The 19,404-nt window shown below is 34.1% G+C and overlaps 2 protein-coding genes and 1 pseudogene across 2 annotated transcripts; 1 reads left to right on the top strand and 2 right to left on the bottom strand.

Moving 5' to 3' along the window:
* Positions 1 to 932: 932 nt before the first annotated feature.
* On the bottom strand, positions 933 to 2,285 carry LOC114741869 (putative nuclease HARBI1; the record flags this gene model as incomplete). Its single annotated transcript, XM_028930122.1, has 2 exons — positions 1,439 to 2,285; positions 933 to 1,345 (listed from the first exon to the last, which is right to left on the bottom strand). Coding segments are annotated over exons 1-2 (1,260 nt in total), but the record flags the coding sequence as incomplete, so codon positions are not given.
* A 261-nt stretch (positions 2,286 to 2,546) lies between these two features.
* Positions 2,547 to 3,610, bottom strand: LOC114741867 (L10-interacting MYB domain-containing protein-like). Its single transcript, XM_028930121.1, has 2 exons — positions 3,293 to 3,610; positions 2,547 to 3,206 (listed from the first exon to the last, which is right to left on the bottom strand). The coding sequence occupies exons 1-2, from the start codon at positions 3,608 to 3,610 to the stop codon at positions 2,547 to 2,549; spliced, it is 978 nt and encodes a 325-aa protein (XP_028785954.1).
* Positions 3,611 to 14,932: 11,322 nt separating this feature from the next.
* Positions 14,933 to 19,404, top strand: LOC114741868 (nuclear poly(A) polymerase 3-like; annotated as a pseudogene).

Below are 19,404 nucleotides of genomic sequence, written 5' to 3' on the forward strand. Positions count from 1 at the left end.
TAAACCAATTGAGATCATAATTCAAATGTTAGTGGGTCAGATCGAGATCAGACTAAAATCAAACCAGTAATCATTAAAATAATAAAAAAATAATATTTAACCTGATTTAAGATATCCAAGCTATCTCCACATCCCTTACACACACACACACACATATAAATTCTTTCTTCTTTGACCCTTTTCCTATCTCCTTCACGTGACCCATTCTTATTTTTCACCCCTTTTCATTCTCTCTCTTACTTTATGTCTTGAGTCTTTAACACTCTAAAGGCTACATAACCTATAGTGCCAGCCTTTTCTTCCTCTAGTGTCAGTTTGTGTCTTCTTCTTCTTCAGGGTCCGTTTGGAATAGCGATTGGAAAAGCAGCTTATAGAAAAAGTAGCTTGTGAAGTTGGTAAAAATTAAATTGGATAAGCTGAATTGTGTTTGGATTGGAGTTCAGATAAGCTAGTTTACAAAAATGAGATTGGAAAAAGCTTGTTTGGATTATAGTTGAGTAAAAGTAATTTTGGCTGAAAAATTACCAAAATGGGCATGAGTTTTAATAAATAATGAAACATGATGAAAAATTGATTTAAGACAATACAATAAAATTAAAATAAAATAATATGAAGAAATAAAATTTAATGAGTGGATTAAATTATAAAATATTTAAAAAATCAAAAAATATTTGAAATATAAAGTGAAACATGAAAAAAAAAGAATTGAGATAATATAATGAAGAGGTGAAATTTAGAGTGAATTAAAATTGAAAAATTTAGAGAAATCATAAAAAATATTAGGCAAATAAAAGCAAAACATAATTTGAATGAATAAAACTGTTTTGAACTCCAATTAGTAGTATTGCGACAAAGTGAAATGAAATAATAATATTACATAATTAATTAATTGATAAGCTATGGATAATTTGGTCTCTGATTGCATCACGGACACGATTCATATGAGATGAAGACTGTGAATTGACATTTGAAGGTGATGGTTGACTAGCTTCAGTCTGATCATGTTCGCCAATTACATTACCATCTTCAGCTTGTTGAAAATAGAAGTCAAAGCTTGAATGTCTCCTTATAAGGTTATGAATGGCCATTGTTGCACAAACCAAGTACACTTGTGTTTGGAAGTCGTAACTGCGCATATTTCGTAGGATTTGAAATCTATTCTTCCAGACACCGAATGTTCTTTCTATTGTGCACCTTAAACTGGAATGATAATAATTGAAGGCTTCGTTACTATTTCGGAATCCTACTTGTCGTCGGAAGTCCGGAAGGTGGTAGCGCTCAGATCTGTATGGACCTAGATATCCATTTGGTGTTGGATATCCCGCATCAACCAAGTAATATTTCCCTAAAGATTCATGAAACAATTTCAGACGTTATGAAATGAATGAAAATATAAAATAATTAAAAACGTGCATGATTGGAACATATAAACATATACCTGGAGGTGGATGAGGGAAATTTAGAGATGAATTTGTAATAGCGCTATCAAATATACGAGCATCATGTGCAGATCCCTCCCATCCTGCCAAGACAAAAGTGAAACACATATCCCAATCACATACAGCCATGACATTTTGTGATGGATTTCCCTTTCTGCCAATAAATCTATCTCGTTTTGCAGCGGGGACAACACACGGTATGTGAGTACCATCAATTGCTCCGATTGCGTCCTTAAAAAATGGATAATAACGTGGATCATTCTCAATTTTTCTATGAGTTCCACGAAATGTAGGATCTACAGGTCGAATGAGTTCACTTGATAGGCTAAGGCAAGCTTGTAGTACATTGTGAAAGTGCCTACTTACAGTTTCCCCTGAACGTTGAAATCGTTCCTGGATCATCCTATTACATTGTCCATGTGCAATCGTATTTAAAAACATCGCGACCACTTCTTCAATTCCTATGTACCTAGACTTTCGCAAACCATGTTCCTCCAATTTAGTACATAAGAGGTGGAAAACATGTTTATCCACTCTAAACATTTCAGGACATCGATCATCATGCCCATTCATAATGTCTTGTACCCATAAATTTCCTGTTTGCTCACTAGTTCTACAGGGTTGTTTAAACATATACATTTCACAGTAATGACCAACCAATGCACCTACTGCTTCATATTGTGTTAATTCCTCATTAATCATGGATAACCGTCTTGAATGGTCATCTTCATTCCACTGTGAATCATCATTCCAATCCCTCAAAGTATCCTCATTCCACGGTGAATCATCATCCCAATCCCTCACAGTATCTTCATTCCACTGTGAATCATCATTCCAATTAGCCATTTTTGGAGTTAACCCTGTAACTATAATAACAACAAAGTGTAAGCATTATAAGGACTACACTAAACCCCATGTAAATAATTTTCACACTACAAACAGAAAAACCAAACACATAGATGACAATTAGAAATTAGCATAAATATATTACATAGTCATTACTAAAGTTCCTACAACAAGTCACATCAGTTCAGGTTCAAACAGCAAACATTTCAAGTTAACAAGTGCAACAACTAAATCCTAAACTAAATCCTATTCTAGAGGTGCCTACTTCCATGTGTCTGGATCTTGTGCTGCCGGTATTAACCACGCCAACAACTTCCTTCTATCATGCATAAACCCCAAATAGGCTCGCCTAGCCCACCTCAACCGCGTAAGCATCTTGGCACATGCATAATATAGTTGGAGATCATCATTAAGCTCCTCAACGGTAGTCAGGTGTGCTAAAACCTTGTCAACTACTTGGGGATCTTCAACCAGTGCCGCTGCTCGCTTGTCAGAAGCAGCTGCTATAACACTAAGACTATCAGAAATTTTAGTAGACGCGGAAACTTTTTTCTTCTTCTTTACATCAAATGTCTCACCCCTCTTCCTCTTTCCATAGCTTCCTGAGCCACTTGGTCCAGTACTCGCAGGGGTGTTTAAGTTGCAACCGGCAAAGTCATCGGTGAATCCTGCAGTGGCTGTTGGGTCAACTCCAAAATTTCCATCTTCACTGTCCCCTGACCCTTCCTGTTGGTCCAGGCCAACTCTATAAACATCCTCCTCCTCTTCTGTACCAGCCTGTGTCACAGGTGTCGACTGGGGCTGTGAGGCTGATGGTGCATACATATACTCTCCCGAAGCCACAACATCTTTGAATATTTTCTGCAGCTCTGATGCAAACATCAACCCCTGATATCTAAATTTCTTGAAATTAGGGTCAACCTACATTACATTAACATAATTAGGCAAAATCAAACAAAGTCGTAACGGATATTCAAAATTAAAACTCAACCAACGGAAATAATTACCAGTAATTTTCGTTGCCACCACTCATCGGAGGCTAAAATCCTATTTGTGGCTACATCATAACCAATCCCAGTCTCTCCAGACATCAGTTTATCCCACAATTTCCAATCTTTTCGCAATATATCAAATCTATTCTTCAATTGCCTTCTGTCATACATTCTCCCACTCCTTTCTTGAAAGTTCTTTTCAATTTTTCCCCAACCAGGCCTTGTAAATGATGTTCCTTGTCGTTCCTTGTGCACTATTTGCTCGGCACAAACATCGATTAGAATCTTTGTCGTGTAAGGATCCCATGTCGCTTTTCCCTTATCATTGTCCATTTCTTTATCCTTTTGATGGAAACAAAACTAACTAAATCAACCAAAACCCTAAATATATAATAATGAAAGCCACATTATGTAATCACCAAACAAACATATATACTATTTTCTTAATATTATTGTAAATGCATTTGTTATCAAAACTCCAATTATTATTATGAAATATAAAAATATTAATTAACACATTATAATTGCAAAAACTGTTTTGCTTTCTTATTCAAAAACTCAATTAATCAATTGTTTTTCTTATTGTTTGAAAAAAAATTGTTCATCTTTCAATTAGAACTGCCATATTTTAACAGAAACTTAATTAATAATGACTTATTTAATAGAAATTTAATTAGGGAAGACAATTCAGTAGTTAATTACATTATTAAAAACCAGCATTATAATGACTAAAAAATTGTTATCAAATTACTTTCTTCAGTCTATTTCACATAAAACTACTGAATGATCAGTGTAACACTCTGATATACACTTCAATCTATTTCACATAAAAAATTTTGTTTTTTTGTACATTTTTCTTTCAAAATTCCAGGACCATTGCAACCCAATAATCAGTGTAACACTCTGATATACACATATACACAAGCTCATACGCACTTATACAATATCCAGAATGATCATCACGTTTTCACCAAAAAAAAATGAATGATTCATCACGTATACATCAGGTCCGTTTAACATCTACGTTCTGCTCCCCGTTAATTCACAAAACCACCAGCAAGCCGTCGAAAAACCAGAAGCAAAACAAAGCAATTATCATAAACCGATCGAAAAAATCACCGACGACGGAGAACACTTGACTTCCACCAGCGACAGAAACAGAGCACCGCAACAAACCAGATCGAAAAAATCATAAACCGAACACCAGGCGACGGAGAACTCTTCACTTCCACCGGCGACAGCAAATCCGACCAAGAATCAAACCAGAAAAGAAAGAAAAAATTGTAATCACCAACCTGTAACAGATCAACCGAATCGAAGGCAGCTAGAGATAGATCCCACCGTGTATCGCAAGACAAGATCGACGCACAGCTTGAAACCACAGGCAGACGGCGGCGACCTCGGTTGCAGACGGCGTGACCAGCTCGGACTTGCAAGGAAGAAGCACCTCCAGCCGACCATGGACACCTCACACCCACGACTCGAAGCGCACGACGGTGCTCACGGTGACCAGAGAGGGACCTTCAGCGGGGCGACCTTCAACTCACGGCGGCAAGAGAGAATGGGAGAGGAAAAAAGGAACAGGCACGAAAATGGGAGAGGAAAAAGACGAGCTGTGTGAGACGGGGAAATGAAAATGAGAGGGAAAAAACAACACAGCATCTGACACCCCACACTTTCTTTTTTTTTTTTCCCCGCGAGAAGCTCTTCTGGGCTAAGCAATAAGCTCCTTTCTTGAGCTTATGAGAATCCAGCGTTCCATCAGCCACTTTTTCTATAAGCCCAATCAGGCCTATTGGGCAATCTAGCTTATTTTATAATTTAAGCTCACTTTAAGCTGGATAAAAGTGAATCCAAACAGGCATTTATTATGTGGGTAACCATTTCTCTCGCAGCTTCCATGGCTTCTCACTTCAGATCTGATCGTTTCTTACTGGAGGAGAATGGTGATGACAGAATAACTATCACAGCATGCGAATGACGGTGACTGTCACTCTTCTTCCTTCTTACTTTGGTCTCCTTTATCTTTTAGATATGTGCTCTTTCCTCCGTCTTCCTCTACTCCCCCTCTCCCCCTCTTCTCCTTTCTCATAAGCAACCCAGTGTAACCAGCCAAACCAGCAGTTTACTCTAGTTTTCTCCGGCTTACTCTGGTTCAGGCCAAGTTACAACACGTTGGCTTTTTTCTGATTTAGGAGGTGAATCGGACTAGACAACTGGTCGGTTCATCAATTTCGGTTTGAACTGGCCGGTCTAGTCCAATTTTTGAACATTGGCTAGCAATCACAAGCATCGACCATGTTCTTTTCAGCCGAAGTTTCGACATGATTGACAGATGGTATTAGATGGGTTCACTTTTACGTTCCACATCATTATAAAAAGGAAGTTTTCTTACAAATCTCCTTATTGATATCAAAGATTTTTCCTTCATCTCTTCCCCTCTTAATTGGAAGAATACATATGAAGTTATTATCATCATTGACATGTATATGCTACTGCAAATTTACAATGCAAGTTCTTCTATATAGTTTGCTAGTACAACCTATCGGTAATTTGACAGTTACAGATTTTTCTTTTTTCATTCGACACCCTATAAATGAAGCTCATCATTTTCATTGCGATATAGGTTAACAGTGTTGTGGAAGGCTTGGAAATACAAGTTGTTACTTACAAAGACCATGAATTTATATTCAGTTCTTCACCTTAATGTGCAAGAGTTTACTCACATTCTAGACATTAACAGCGAAAGCTGTGAATGTAGCATCATTTTATTTGAGATAATCTATGTCAGTGGTTGTCGTCATACGTTATTCTGTCTTGAATATTCTTCAGTAAGTGCAGATGCGGCCACCCACTCTCAAGTGGACGGAATTCCGCCTACTGTAAAACTAGATTGGAACGAGTTTAGTTCTATGGTAGTGTCAGAGAGATTATTACTGATGCTCATGAAATTAATATATGGTACTATTAATGTTGTTGTTATACGTTGTATTAAGAATGTTTTGGTCTGAGGACATCCAATTTGCTATTAAGTTCTTTGAAGGAGGTTTAATTACTCGACATTACAAGATTAGTTTCTAAAGTATAAAGCAGCATGATCGGGTTTGGAACTTCTGATATAACTCCCTTTAATACCAACCTTCTAATTTTTTTTTTTATTATTATTATTAGATTCTACATAAAATTAGTGATATTTTGATATCTTGTGATAACGAAATAGTGTAGTTCTTTTTTTTTTCTTTTTCAATTGAACGCTACGCTATGACAACATTAGATGATAAAGTTTATTAGCAGTGGGAAAATTAGGAGGAATTGAAGGACCAAAAGAAAATGATTTTATCAGAGAGGACCATAAAAATTGTAATTATTAAGAAGACTAAATACTTAAGTATTACCGCTGGCTTCCTCTAAATTCTAATTGAAAGCTACTTCATCACTACTACCTCTGATCCTAATTATAAGACCTTAGATACAAATAAGGTCTTATAATTAGGATAGGAGGTAGTATTATTACCCGTTCACAGTGGACCCATGACGACGAGGGATCTAAAATACTGGTTCGTCATAATAGACCTTAGAAATCAAACAAGTCACTATAATAAGTTAATAATCCTAGGAATTCCATGGCTTATAAACCCACATGATGCTTAGCGAGTTGCCTATTTATCGATTAATTTAATTCGCATCTATTTTTTGTTAATTGAAGGTGTTTTGTTGCGTGTTTCTAATATTAAATCATGACACATTTGTCAATTTAATTAATACTACTATCTTTAGTCCTTAATATAAGATCTAGTTGACTAATAAGATATTAATGAAAATAAATATTACTTAATTACAACATATGTTACATGATTTCTTTGAAATAGTTGTGTGTAATCAATTTGAAGAAAAACGATATTAATAGTTTAAATTGATTGGCAAGAAAAAATTGTAAAGTTAATTTTTCTTTCAAATTTCCATCAGAATAAAAGCTTTTTTTTTTATCATCCTTTATTTTATTGTTATGATATTGATGTCTAAATAGTTTGGAAGTTTTTTAGTAAAATTTTTACTCATCAATTTAGAGTCAACAAGATGATTTTATTTTTTAAGTTAAAAAAATATTTTTTTCTCTATTTATAAGTCACATTTTTAATTTTTTACATGAATATTTAATTTTACTTGTCACTTATTTTTGTCGGTGACATATAATGAAAATAACTTATAAATATAAATAGAATAGAAGAGTATGCCACAGCATCAAGGGATGCTACGATCAACTCTAAGGTAAAAAATCCAAAGAGTAATGATGCCGTGGCATAATTTTTCAGAAATAGTCATAATTTCCTAGAATGGTTTGATGTCACAATTCTGCATTTAGTGAAGGGTTGAATTGCGATATTTTCTTCTTAAAGCAATCAAGATACTGCATATTTATTTAACCATTTTTATATTGAACCTTACAAATAAATCTTGACAAATAGTTTTTCTAAAGAAAAAATCTTTTAAAAACATTAATAAAAAGAAAGACTTACGCCTAATTTTGCATTGTCAATAGATGCACACATCAAGCCGATTCTTTTCAGTGACAGTTTCGGCATGGAAGACAGATGTTATTATACGGCTTCACATTGGAATGCTACATCACAATGAAAGAAAATTCTAACCAATATTCAAATTAAAAAAAATTAAGTTAGTAATAATTATTTAATTTTTTTATATTTAACCTTACAAATAAGTTTTGACAAATAGTTTTTTTAGAATCTTTCAACCATATTAACGGAAAATAGCTACACCTAAATTCACACTGTCAATACATGCATGCATCAATCCTAATCTTTTTAGTGGAAATTTCGGCATGAGAGACAGATGTTATTAGATGTCTTCTAAGTCTTCTCACCAATATTCGAATTAAAACAATTAAGATAGTCATAATTTTTTTGACAATTTTTTTTAATCCTTCAATGATATTAAAGAGAAACAATTACACCTAATTTCACACTGTCAATACATACATGCATCAAACCTAATCTTTTCAGCAGAAATTTTCGCATGAAAGACAGATGTTATTGGATGGCTTCACATTGGTATGCTACATCACAATAAAAGAAAATTATAACCACTATTCAAATCAAAACAATTAAGGTACTCATAATTTTTTTTTGGGTTAAGGTGCAATTTTAACAACAAAGTTTACTCGAAAGAGCATTAGGCACTATAAAGTTTATTTGGGTGCAAAAATATATATGAAGTTGTCAAAAGGGAGCATCTGGCACCATGCCGTTAATGTCCGTCAGTTTACCATTAGAGGGATCCAGAAAGTCAGTTTTAAGGTGCATTTTTAACAACAAAGTTTGCATCAAGGGGCATTAGGCACCATGAAATTTACTTGGGTGTAAAAATATACATGAACTTTGTAAAAGGAAAAAAAAATAACAAAATTCTTCAACCTCCATAAACATCCATTAATTTTATTCTTTTTTGTCTCACCAAATGCTATATTTTCTCTCTGTAAATTTCTACTTCCAAGTCGATCCATCTTTTTCTCATCATAGTCAACACGCACACTCTCTCTGTCATGTTGTTTTCTGAGCCTCCAAGCCTTTTATATGTATTTAAGCAAAACACATCTTTCCCTTCTAAAATATGAGGTTTATTGCTTGCACCCGAGTACTACCTCCAGTCCTTAATATAGGATGCAATGGACTAATTTGAGGAGATTAAAAATAAATAAATAAATTACTTTAAAATATTATATTTATTGTTTTTTCTCCAAATTAATTTTCTTGGCTTGTAAACTAATATATAATTTAATGGTGCATATAAATATTTTAGAGAGATCATGTACTATATGCTATTGCGTCAAATAAATAATATAATATTTAAAATAATTTATTTATTTATTTTAATCTCCTCAAATTAGTTCATTGGATCCTATATTAAGGACTGGAGGTAGTACTCGAGTGCAAGTAATGAACCTCATATCCTAGAAGGGAAAGATGTGTTTTGCTTAAAATATAAAAGGCTTGGAGGCTCAGAAAACAACATGACATAGAGAGTATGCGTGTTGACTATGATGAGAGAAAGATGGATCGGCTTGGAAGTAGAAATTTACAAAGAGAAAATATAGCATTTGGTGAGACCAAAAAGAATAAAATTAATGGATGTTTATGGAGGTTGAAGAATTTTGTTATTTTTTTTCCTTTTACAAAGTTCATGTATATTTTTACACCCAAGTAAATTTCATGGTGCCTAATGCCCCTTGATGCAAACTTTGTTGTTAAAAATGCACCTTAAAATTGACTTCTGGGCCCCTCTAATGGTAAACTGACGGACATTAACGGTATGGTACCAGATGCTCCCTTTTGACAACTTCATGTATATTTTTGCACCCAAATAAACTTTATGGTGCTCAGTGCTCTTTCGGGTAAACTTTGTTGTTAAAATTGCACCTTAATCCTTTTTTTTTTATACTTAACCTTACAAATAAGTTTTCATAAATAATTTCTTTCTTTAATGTTTCAATAATATTAAAAAGAAACACTTACACCTAATTTCACACTATCAATACATGCATGTACCAATCCTGATCTTCTCAACGAAAATTTCGGCATGAATGATAATTGCTATTAGATAGCTTCACATTCGTATGCTACGGGCCCGTTTGGAATAGCTTGTAAGTAGTTTTTTAATCGTAATTTACAGAATACGGGGTAAATATGTGAGAGGAGTTTTGTCTTAGTTTACATGAAACGTGTTTATAAGTGATTTTAATTGTAATAGCAAACAGGCCTATATCATTATAAACAGGAGTTCTCTTCCAAATCTCCTCATTCATATCAAAGATATTTCCCGTCATCTCTTCCCTTCTTAGAAGAATACATATGAAGTTATTATCATCATTGACATATACATACAGCAAATTTACAATGTAAATTCTTCTATCTACTTTGCTTGTTACAATCTATTATTAATTTGACAGACATAGATATTATCTCTTTTTTATTTGACAACCTATATAATGAAGCTCATCGTTTTTATTTCGATGTAGGTTAATATTGTGTGGAAGGCTTGGAAATACCAGTTGTTACTTACAAAGACCATGAATTTATATTCACTTCTTCAACTTAATGTTCATGAGTTTACTCACATTCTAAACATTATAAGATTTTTTTTCTTGATATCGAGGTAGAGCACACAGATCTAAAGGCGTTCTGGTGACCTCATTAGCATCCATCATGATGAAATTCAGGTAATAACAGAGAAATAGCTATTAGAAAAGCATCATTCTTCTCAGGTTAACACATAATGTTGAAATCATCATCTAAATGGACGACGAATTTCCTTTGTGTTCGTGCCTTTGAGTTTGAAGATGAAGTGTGAACACCACACACACACACACACACATTTATATATTTATATTCTTTATCGGCATTTTGTCTGTAATGCTTAAATGCATGAACTTAAGGAGTCAAGTTAATTACTTATCTTGTTGAAAGGACTAATCTTATGTTGTTATTGGGAAGTTCTAATTTATTTCCCAGAATGTTCCAAAACAAATAACTAAATATATATGCATCAATGTTTCTCTATTGATGTGTTTGACAGTTTCATAAAGCGGATGAGGAGTTTCTTCTTGATCTCCAAAAGGTGGTGGGGACACCAGAATTTGTGTTTTTGGACCTTTGTGCTGCCACAAAACTCGATCTATGATGGGTTCGTCTGAGAGATTAGTGCTGATGCAATCATGAAATGACTCGAACTATTAATGTTATTGGTACATGAAGTATTAAGAATGTCTTGTTCGGGGGACATCCAACTCGCTGCGAAATTTCGTCGGAGGTTAAATTACTCACATTCTAAACATTATAAGATTCTCTCCGATTTGGTTTCTCAACACATGAGGGTATAGAGATCAGTTTCTATATGGAAATAGAGAGAGGCCTCATACTTTTTTTTCCTCGATGAAGAGAGAGGCCTAATACTAATACAGATGAAATTATAGATTGTAATACCTGAGAACAAGTCAAATGGAAAATCATTAAGCGTTTCATTTTATAACAATTTGTGTGATTTAAGAAATGAATGGATGGGAAAATTTTATATAATTTGCCTCATATATTTCTGCTATGTCCACTCTCTTGAGCGTTGCACTTGGACAATACACGAAGACGAAAATTAAAATGAGAAACCACCACCTCAAACAATTTCAATCTTTCTACCTTGTTATTTATGTTTTCATCAAAGATCAAAGCGTACGTGTGAAGTCCATTGGAGTTTTTAGTTTGAAGCTCTGTATTCCTAGCTTTTGATAAGATTTTCAATTCCCGATTTACTTTACCAATTATTTTAATTGCTTCTATTTTCTGGTTGCTTAAAAATTTGTTTTGTTATGTGTTCCTATTCCTCAGTTTAATTAATAATTTATTATCGCCTTGATTGGATAATCTATAGAACTTCAAGGGGTTATCAATTTGGGGATATTAAGAATATTAATTGTATAAGTTATTTGTCACAAATGTATATTGATCTCCCTAATTAAATTATTCTTTTCAATTATATACAGTGGATAATTAAAATTATCCTTTGATAGAAACTCCTTACAATCAAGATAGGGATATCTTGGGAAAAAATAGGAGACAAAGTAAATTAAGGTACTAGCTCCGATCCTATTTATAAGACCTTGTTTGTAGAGTACAGATGAGGTCTTATAATTATATTGCAGTATGTTCCAAAATAATATTTAAATATGCATCAATGTTGATCTATTGTGTCTGGCAGTTCCATAAGGTGGAAGGGGACTTTCTTCTTGATTTATGGCAGGGTCATCATCAGAGAGATTAGTGCTGATGCAATCATGAAATCCAATTGTTGTTATACAAATTGTTAAGAATGTCTTGTTCTGGGAAAATCCAATTTGCTGCTAAGTTCTAAACCGAATTGGCCAGTTCGGTTTCTCGACATGAGGGTATAGAGATCAGTTTCTATATGTATAGAGAGAGCCCTAATGCACGTGAAACTATAGATTGTAATATATATGAGAACAAGCCAAATGGCAAATCATTAGTCGTTTCATTTGTTCACAATTTGTGTGGTAAATTTACACACTTTACCTCATATATTTCTGTTGTGTCTACTCTTGTACATTGTAGGACTCGGACAATATCAGATAATAAATTTTATTAATATTATTCCTTTGAAAACAAGCGAAAATTAACTGAGAAACCACCTAGACAATTTCAATCTTTCTACCTTATTATTTATGTTTTAATCAAAGATCAAAAGCATACGTATGAAGTCCATTAAATAATAGAAAGGGTAAAAGTCATTTTCCATATTTCCACACTTATCCTAATTGCTATATGGTATTGAGACACTGATTTACATCATGAACAATTACTTTCATCCCAATACTTTATATAAACTTGTTATAACCATTACTACTTTATACACAAGCTTTGATCCATTTACCAGTCAGAATTTTGAATTTTCTCGAGCCTTGTGAGGAGAAAACTTCTTATATGCTTTTAGGTGAGTATTGTTTATCTATGTCTATCCCAATGAGCCATTTATCGAATTGTTGCAATTGATGTTTGATCCCAAAGAAAAATGGTTTATAGAAAGATCCTGAAGAAAAAGAGGAGAAAAGTTCAGATATCCCAATTAACCATTTATCAAATGGAATCTCAAAAAAAATTTTTTATTAAAGCATAGGTATCCTCCTATTGGAAGCAATCCTATTCGCAACACTTTCGGGTACTAAATGTGGCACCTCTCCCAGTAAATATTCGAATATTGATTCACTACGTTGTAGGAGACTAGTCCCTTCTATTAGACCCAATTCCCGTCGGTTGAATCTCAAAAATTTACTAGAACTATGATATGCTTAGCACGCAGGGGGACTCCTAGTAGCCTGTTCTTATACACGCGAGGCCCATCTTTCTCTTGGCCTAATATTTGGATTCCCGTGGAAGTTTAAGTTCATATATACGCTTGGTCTTCTTCTCACCTTTCTATTGGCCCATTTATTTCTGCATGAGGCCCACCTTTCTCTTGGCTCATGTACACTTTCCACAACACTTTAAACATTTACGGATATGCTTGCAAATTATCCAACAATAAAGTCACACCAATAACATAAGGATTTCTCTTTCTCATAGTCACGTTCCATTGAATATTATTTAAGTAATGGTAATCTAATAACTTTACTTTTTAATATTTTTTTAACTTTCTTACTTTTCTTTGCTTTCCTCTTATTAGCAAAGTTAGCAACTTGTCTATAAGAGAAAAGTCCATGTAAACTCTCTATGATATAGTTTTACAAGACTCAGGAGGTTGATATGTACTTCAAATTTATCCTAGCTCATCATATCCGCCAAACAATTGTTAAACTTTATGGCTGAGTGATTTTGCTAAGTTAAATTTTCTGTAATTTGCTACTAACTATTACTTCCAGTAAGATCTAATCTATATTTCAATTTAAACTATAAACTTTATCCTATATTAAAATCATAGATTCATAGGTAGTGCATAACTATTAGCAAAAAACATTATATTCCAAAGTTTAACATGAATTGTTTTAGGGAAAAGGATAATTATGCAATTCACGTAAGAAATTGGAAACAATAATGGGAAAATTGGGATATTGATAGTGATGTCGTAGACTCGTATCATATTGAGATTTCAGCAGTTTCAGATTGAGATGGAAGAAGAATGAAGAATAACAAAAGATTTGGGGGGGGGGGGGGACCAGAGAGACAAACGATTAAGAGGGAAGGTGTAACTATGTGTTTCATAGCTGACAAAATCTTTGGGATCTTTACAGGTGGCGAGTAGATACCACCACACGTGTCTGATGTAGCGCAAGAATGAGTATACAGCACCGTAACCTCAAAAGTCAAGACAATGTTTTCTACTTCGACATGGATATCAAGCTCGAAGAAAGCATGCAAAGCAGAGCAGTAGGAAGGATAGAAAAGAGAGAATCTAAGGAAGAAGTCATGCAACGAAAGATAAAAGAAAGGCGATATCTGTTCTAAATATAGGGTGGTTTGTGAATTCCTATCGGGGAGGATCATAATGAAGGTGGCTTGTAAATTCTTACCGGCAAGGATCATAACGGAAAGCAACTAAGATAATGATCTTTTTGCCTTTTGGATTCGGGAGTAACTAACGCGGGTTATTGGAATCGATTCTTTTTTTTGTTTTGTGCATCTTCTTGATTTGGCTTTTCCCAAGCCATTTTTTCCTATGGGCGGGGCTTGCTATTTGTATGAAAGCGCATGCTTATCACCACCCGATTCAAAGTGGAATCATTTTCCTTCGCTATTTCCGTATCCAGTTCGATTATTCCAGCAATGTGAACCTCAACATTCTCTTTCTTCGTCCTCCATTTTTGTTGACTGACCCCTTTGTGCGGCCGCAACGGTCCTCCGGGTTGATGTTTCATTATAATCCAACCTTACTCGCTCCTGCACTGTGCCTTCTGAATCCAGGGGAAAGATCAATGTCTTTGCATTAGGTAATATATCTTCTCGAGGAAGCTGTTTCTTTATGTTTGTTGTGTTTCTTGTAGTTCCTTTTTTTTTCAAATTTCTCTTTTCTTGTGGATTCTTGGGAGTTGTGTGTTTTTAGTTTCTTTTATGATTCAGGGTTCAATTCAATTTGTAGTTTATGGCTGATGAAGGACTTGTTCTGTCACCAAAAGAGGAGTCAAGAAGGAAGGTTGCCATTCAGAAGCTCGAACAGGTTTTCTCTCTCAACACAGCATGTTACTTAGTCTCCTCCTTTTACTTATTCTACTTTTCCACAATGTCTTGTCTTTTGTGCGTTAGATATTGCGTTCTTCTTCTGATCATTCTAAAGTGTATTTGGCGTTTTAAGTGTTTTGATATGGAAACAGAATTGTGTTTTGTCTTCCCTGTGAAAATTCCATATTTTTGGTCAATTAATTGTGGTTTTAACGTATTAGGATTTTTTAATCTCTAGTGCACTTGTTTAGTTTATTAAGGCTATGTATACTTGACATCTACACATCCGTTGTTGTTCACTCTTGGAGAAATTTGATAATAGTTCTCAGAACATTCTTGGACAATCTTTTTTGAATATGCTTTTTCATTCCTTTTTTGTAGCTTTCTTTGCTTTTTGCACATGGTGAGTTGTATCATACATTTGGTGTAGAAGCTAATATGTAAAATCGTGAATTCATTATTCTAATCCCTCCTCGGATGGGAAATGCATTGTTTTCCCATCTCTGTGAAATCATATTTTCTTGATTCATTCACATGCAAGATGTTGACATTGATAGTTTGACAGCATTTCCATGATTCTACATAACAAAATATCATGAATTTGTGATTCCACGAAATTTCCTTAACAAATGTAGGATTGCATTGTAATTCTAATGCCGTAAGCTTCTGGTGTATTATACATCACATTATGAAAGGAGTTGATGCGTTGTGAACCTTGTAAGGATTCCAACAAGGCTTGTGCAGTATATGTTACTCTTGTAGATGCTAGCGTTATTGATGGGCAATGCTAGTTATGTGAATGTTAGCAATCTCTATCTTGCAAGTTTTGACCCAAAAAAAAAAAAAATCTCATTCTTTCACTTAAAGATGTAATCAACGTCAACGTATCTGAGGTATTTTTCCACAGCACGATGGATGAATGCAAGATCATTCAATTTGGAGTTGTAGAAATTTGTGTTATAGCTAATGACCTAAATAAAATACCTTGCATTTATTGTGCCTTTTAGTGAAAGAATAAGGACATCTTGTAGAAATTTATGTTGCAGGTTGCATTAATTGTGCCATTGAGTGAAAGAGTATGGACTTCTTGATTAGAGTACCTTATATGAAGATTGCCAGCCACCACGTGATGAATGCGGAGGTTCAAGACAGGATTCCATTATCACTTTTAATCTTATATTTGTTTCCTTTCTGATATGCTTGCATTGGAATAATTATTTTAAATGTTCTATGTTATGCTATCTTGATGATATTATCAATCAATTACCAATCCTACACTTGTATTGTTTGACCTTCCACAACTGTTTATTTGATGTTGCACATAACTTTATAGACTGTTTCATCCAAGCACCAAATTTCTGTCACTTCAGCCACCGTAATGACCTGTGGATCTTATGGCCTTGGAGTATGTCCTCTCAATTTCAGTTCGTATCATATAATTTCAAAGATTTTAGTTTGCTATTTACAGTTTATGTCTTGGCCGAGTGGTAGAAGTAGGGAAATATGGCATTTTGAATTCAGTTGATCATATCGCATTTTTACTATTAAAGTTCTTTACCTGCTTTAAGGGCTCCTTTGCAAAAATTTGTGTGCCCATAAAATGCTCACTTGCTAGAGATGTGGATTAATTGATTCACACATGACTGAACTGCAAGTTTTATTCCTTGTTGAGTAAAACACTGCTAATTTTTTTTTTTTTTTTTTTTTTGGTTTGGAGGTATATCCTTAGTTATATTACTTATAATGAATTGTGACCCACCGTTGAATGATGAACTACTTTGTCTTTGTCTGGTCTAAGACCTTTTGACCGTCTAAGCCTTTTCTTTGGGGGATTCGCTAATGAATCCTGAAGTTGAAAGCTCTTAGTTTTACTTTTTAATCTTCAGCTAACATTTATATTTTAATTTATTGTGATTTGCCACCACTTGTTGGCATGTCAAAAAACTTAGTTTATCTTCTAAACTTTCTAATATGTTCAGTTTCACAGTCCGGAATCTGATATTGATGCCTCCTGTGTTGCTCCTTTCTTTGCTTTAATAGCTGTAAGTCTATTGTGTTCTTCTATTTATCAATAATTTTCTATTTGGCAGGGCAATAATTGTCTTGATTTCCATGGCCTATGAATTATGCAGGAGGAATTTTTTTGTTTGTTTGCATGACATGCTTCAAAAGAGACTTGAAGCATCTGAGATACACTGTGTTAAGGGTGCAAAAGTGCATCTAATGTGGTTTAGGTTTGACGGAATTTCCATTGACCTACCATATGCCCGACTTAAATATACTTCTAAGGTGAGTATGTTTATTTGTTAAGTATGAAAATTTTTTTTTTGGGCCATTTGTTAAGTATGAAACTTTGTTAATATGACTTTTGGAGCAATTACATATGTGAAGAGTTAATAAATTCTTAAACATCTGTGCGCAATATTTTGTACTAAATATGTCATGAGCTCTTTAGCTAGTTGCTTTGTGTTAACACCAGAACATTGTTATGATTTTTTTTTTCCCGACCTTTATTTAATGAATTTCTTCACCCTTGTTAATTATTTCCAGGATATATTGGATTGTTGTTTCTTTGGCCCTAGTGTGCAGACATTAAACACAATCTTCATGAGGAATATTGATGGCACCAGTAAGAAAAGTCTGTCTGGAGTTCGTGCAAATAAGCATGTTCTTCATCTTGTCTCAAATGCGGAGGTAAAATGCATTCCGGTTTTTTTTATCTTATGACATCAAGTTTTTGAACCTTTTTTCACATATATCTATGTAATGCAAAATATAAAACTACCAGAATGTCTTGTTGATTGATTTGGGAAAGAAGGACCGAAACCTTAGTCCTGATTTTTTTTCATTCCTCTTCGGCCATTTTGGTTTTGTCGTCTCTCATATGTGCAAAAATTGTTTTCAGAATTCCAATCTATGCTGCGATTTCTTAAATTATTGGCAAAAAGGAAAGGAGTTCATGGAACTGTAAGTGCATCTGTACTAGAGTAGCGTTCACTTACATTCTTCGCTTCAATTATGTACTTAAGTGCACAACCTTTAAAACTTATGTGAAGATACATTCTTGTTTACAGTTACTTGGTTATTTGAGATGAGTTCACTTGGCTATCCTTGCAGCTTTTATTTATCAAAGACATCCCTGATGCCTCCTCAAATGCTCTTATTATGCCCTTTTTTCAAACACTTGCCTTTTGGCCCTGGCCTAAACCAGTAATGGTGCGAGAAGGAGTATCCCTAACAGTAACATGTGTTGTAGAGACATAATCCTTGATGCCTAGAATATAGCTTCTATCCAGTCCTTATAATTATTGCCATTCAAATATTACTAGAGGCACATTCTATCGAATTAGGAATGAGTTTCTACGAGGATGTAATATGACATGGGTATGTTTTTCCTTTAAAAAAATATTGACATTGATATGCTTGTTGCCGTCTTACCTTACTTTATCAATAATTTACTCAGAGGCACTTGGTCATATCGCATCATATATTGTGGTGCCTTTCTGGTTTTGTTTGACAACTGCAATTGAAGTATACTAGACTATTTTCTTTCAATAAATTGCATATATGTCATGAATTAAAAACATGTTTGCTTATGAATATGTCTTGAGTCTCATTTCTTTATTTGGCTGCATTAATGGATCTTTTGAACTCAGACTTCCATTGGGATAATATCTCTGAGCCTTTTCCATATTCAAAAGAATATTCACTATGTGTCAAGATTTATCTCTCTTCTCCTAATAAAGATGATCTTGGAGATTGGGTTGGTTGGGTCAAGTCAAGGTTTCCACGGTCTTCTTCTCATGATATGTACCTTACTTGGATTATGTTATCTAGTTGAGTTACAATTTAGACCTTTGAAATTAGACTATCATCACTGATGAAAATGGTTATACTCCTCAATGAATTTGAAGAGTGGTCATTGGTCAATAATGAGTGTATGCTTTTATCTCATTATTTCAATAATTCATCTTTAGTGTAACTTTTATTGATAATGAGGACAAAAATTTCTTATGCTAGACGAGCAAGGAATAATGGATATTGATGTTAACAACACTAGCAAAAAAATTGGAATGCCTATTTTCTTTCGTTATAGAATTAATTTCAGCATAAAAATCACTAGTAATTAAAGTATCCCCTTGGAAATATGTCAAAATATTACATAAATGAACTTATTATATAATAGACCCGAAGCACTTATCACTTGATGACAGGAAGTAATTTTTGCCACTAATATATCCATGATGTGTTATCCTGATCTTCTTTTGTGGTTTCACTTGTGCAGTTGGGAAAATCTATGGTTTTTGTGATCCTAACCCAACAGAATATGTGGATGCTGAGAAAACAGAGCCTAATGTGGTTTTCTATTGGGGCTTTGCCAACAAAGGCATCTAG

Source organism: Neltuma alba, unplaced genomic scaffold, assembly GCF_004799145.2.
Source record: "Neltuma alba isolate B1F8T4 unplaced genomic scaffold, ASM479914v2 tig00003553_pilon, whole genome shotgun sequence".
Taxonomy (NCBI): domain Eukaryota; kingdom Viridiplantae; phylum Streptophyta; class Magnoliopsida; order Fabales; family Fabaceae; genus Neltuma; species Neltuma alba.

Bases quoted from the DNA above. Each gene is read 5' to 3' on its own strand.
- LOC114741867 (XM_028930121.1), bottom strand. From the start codon at position 3,610: ATGGACAATGATAAGGGAAAAGCGACATGGGATCCTTACACGACAAAG. The intron at 3,207-3,292 runs GTAATTATTTCC...AATGTAATGTAG, and splicing joins GGTGGCAACGAAAATTACTG to GTTGACCCTAATTTCAAGAA.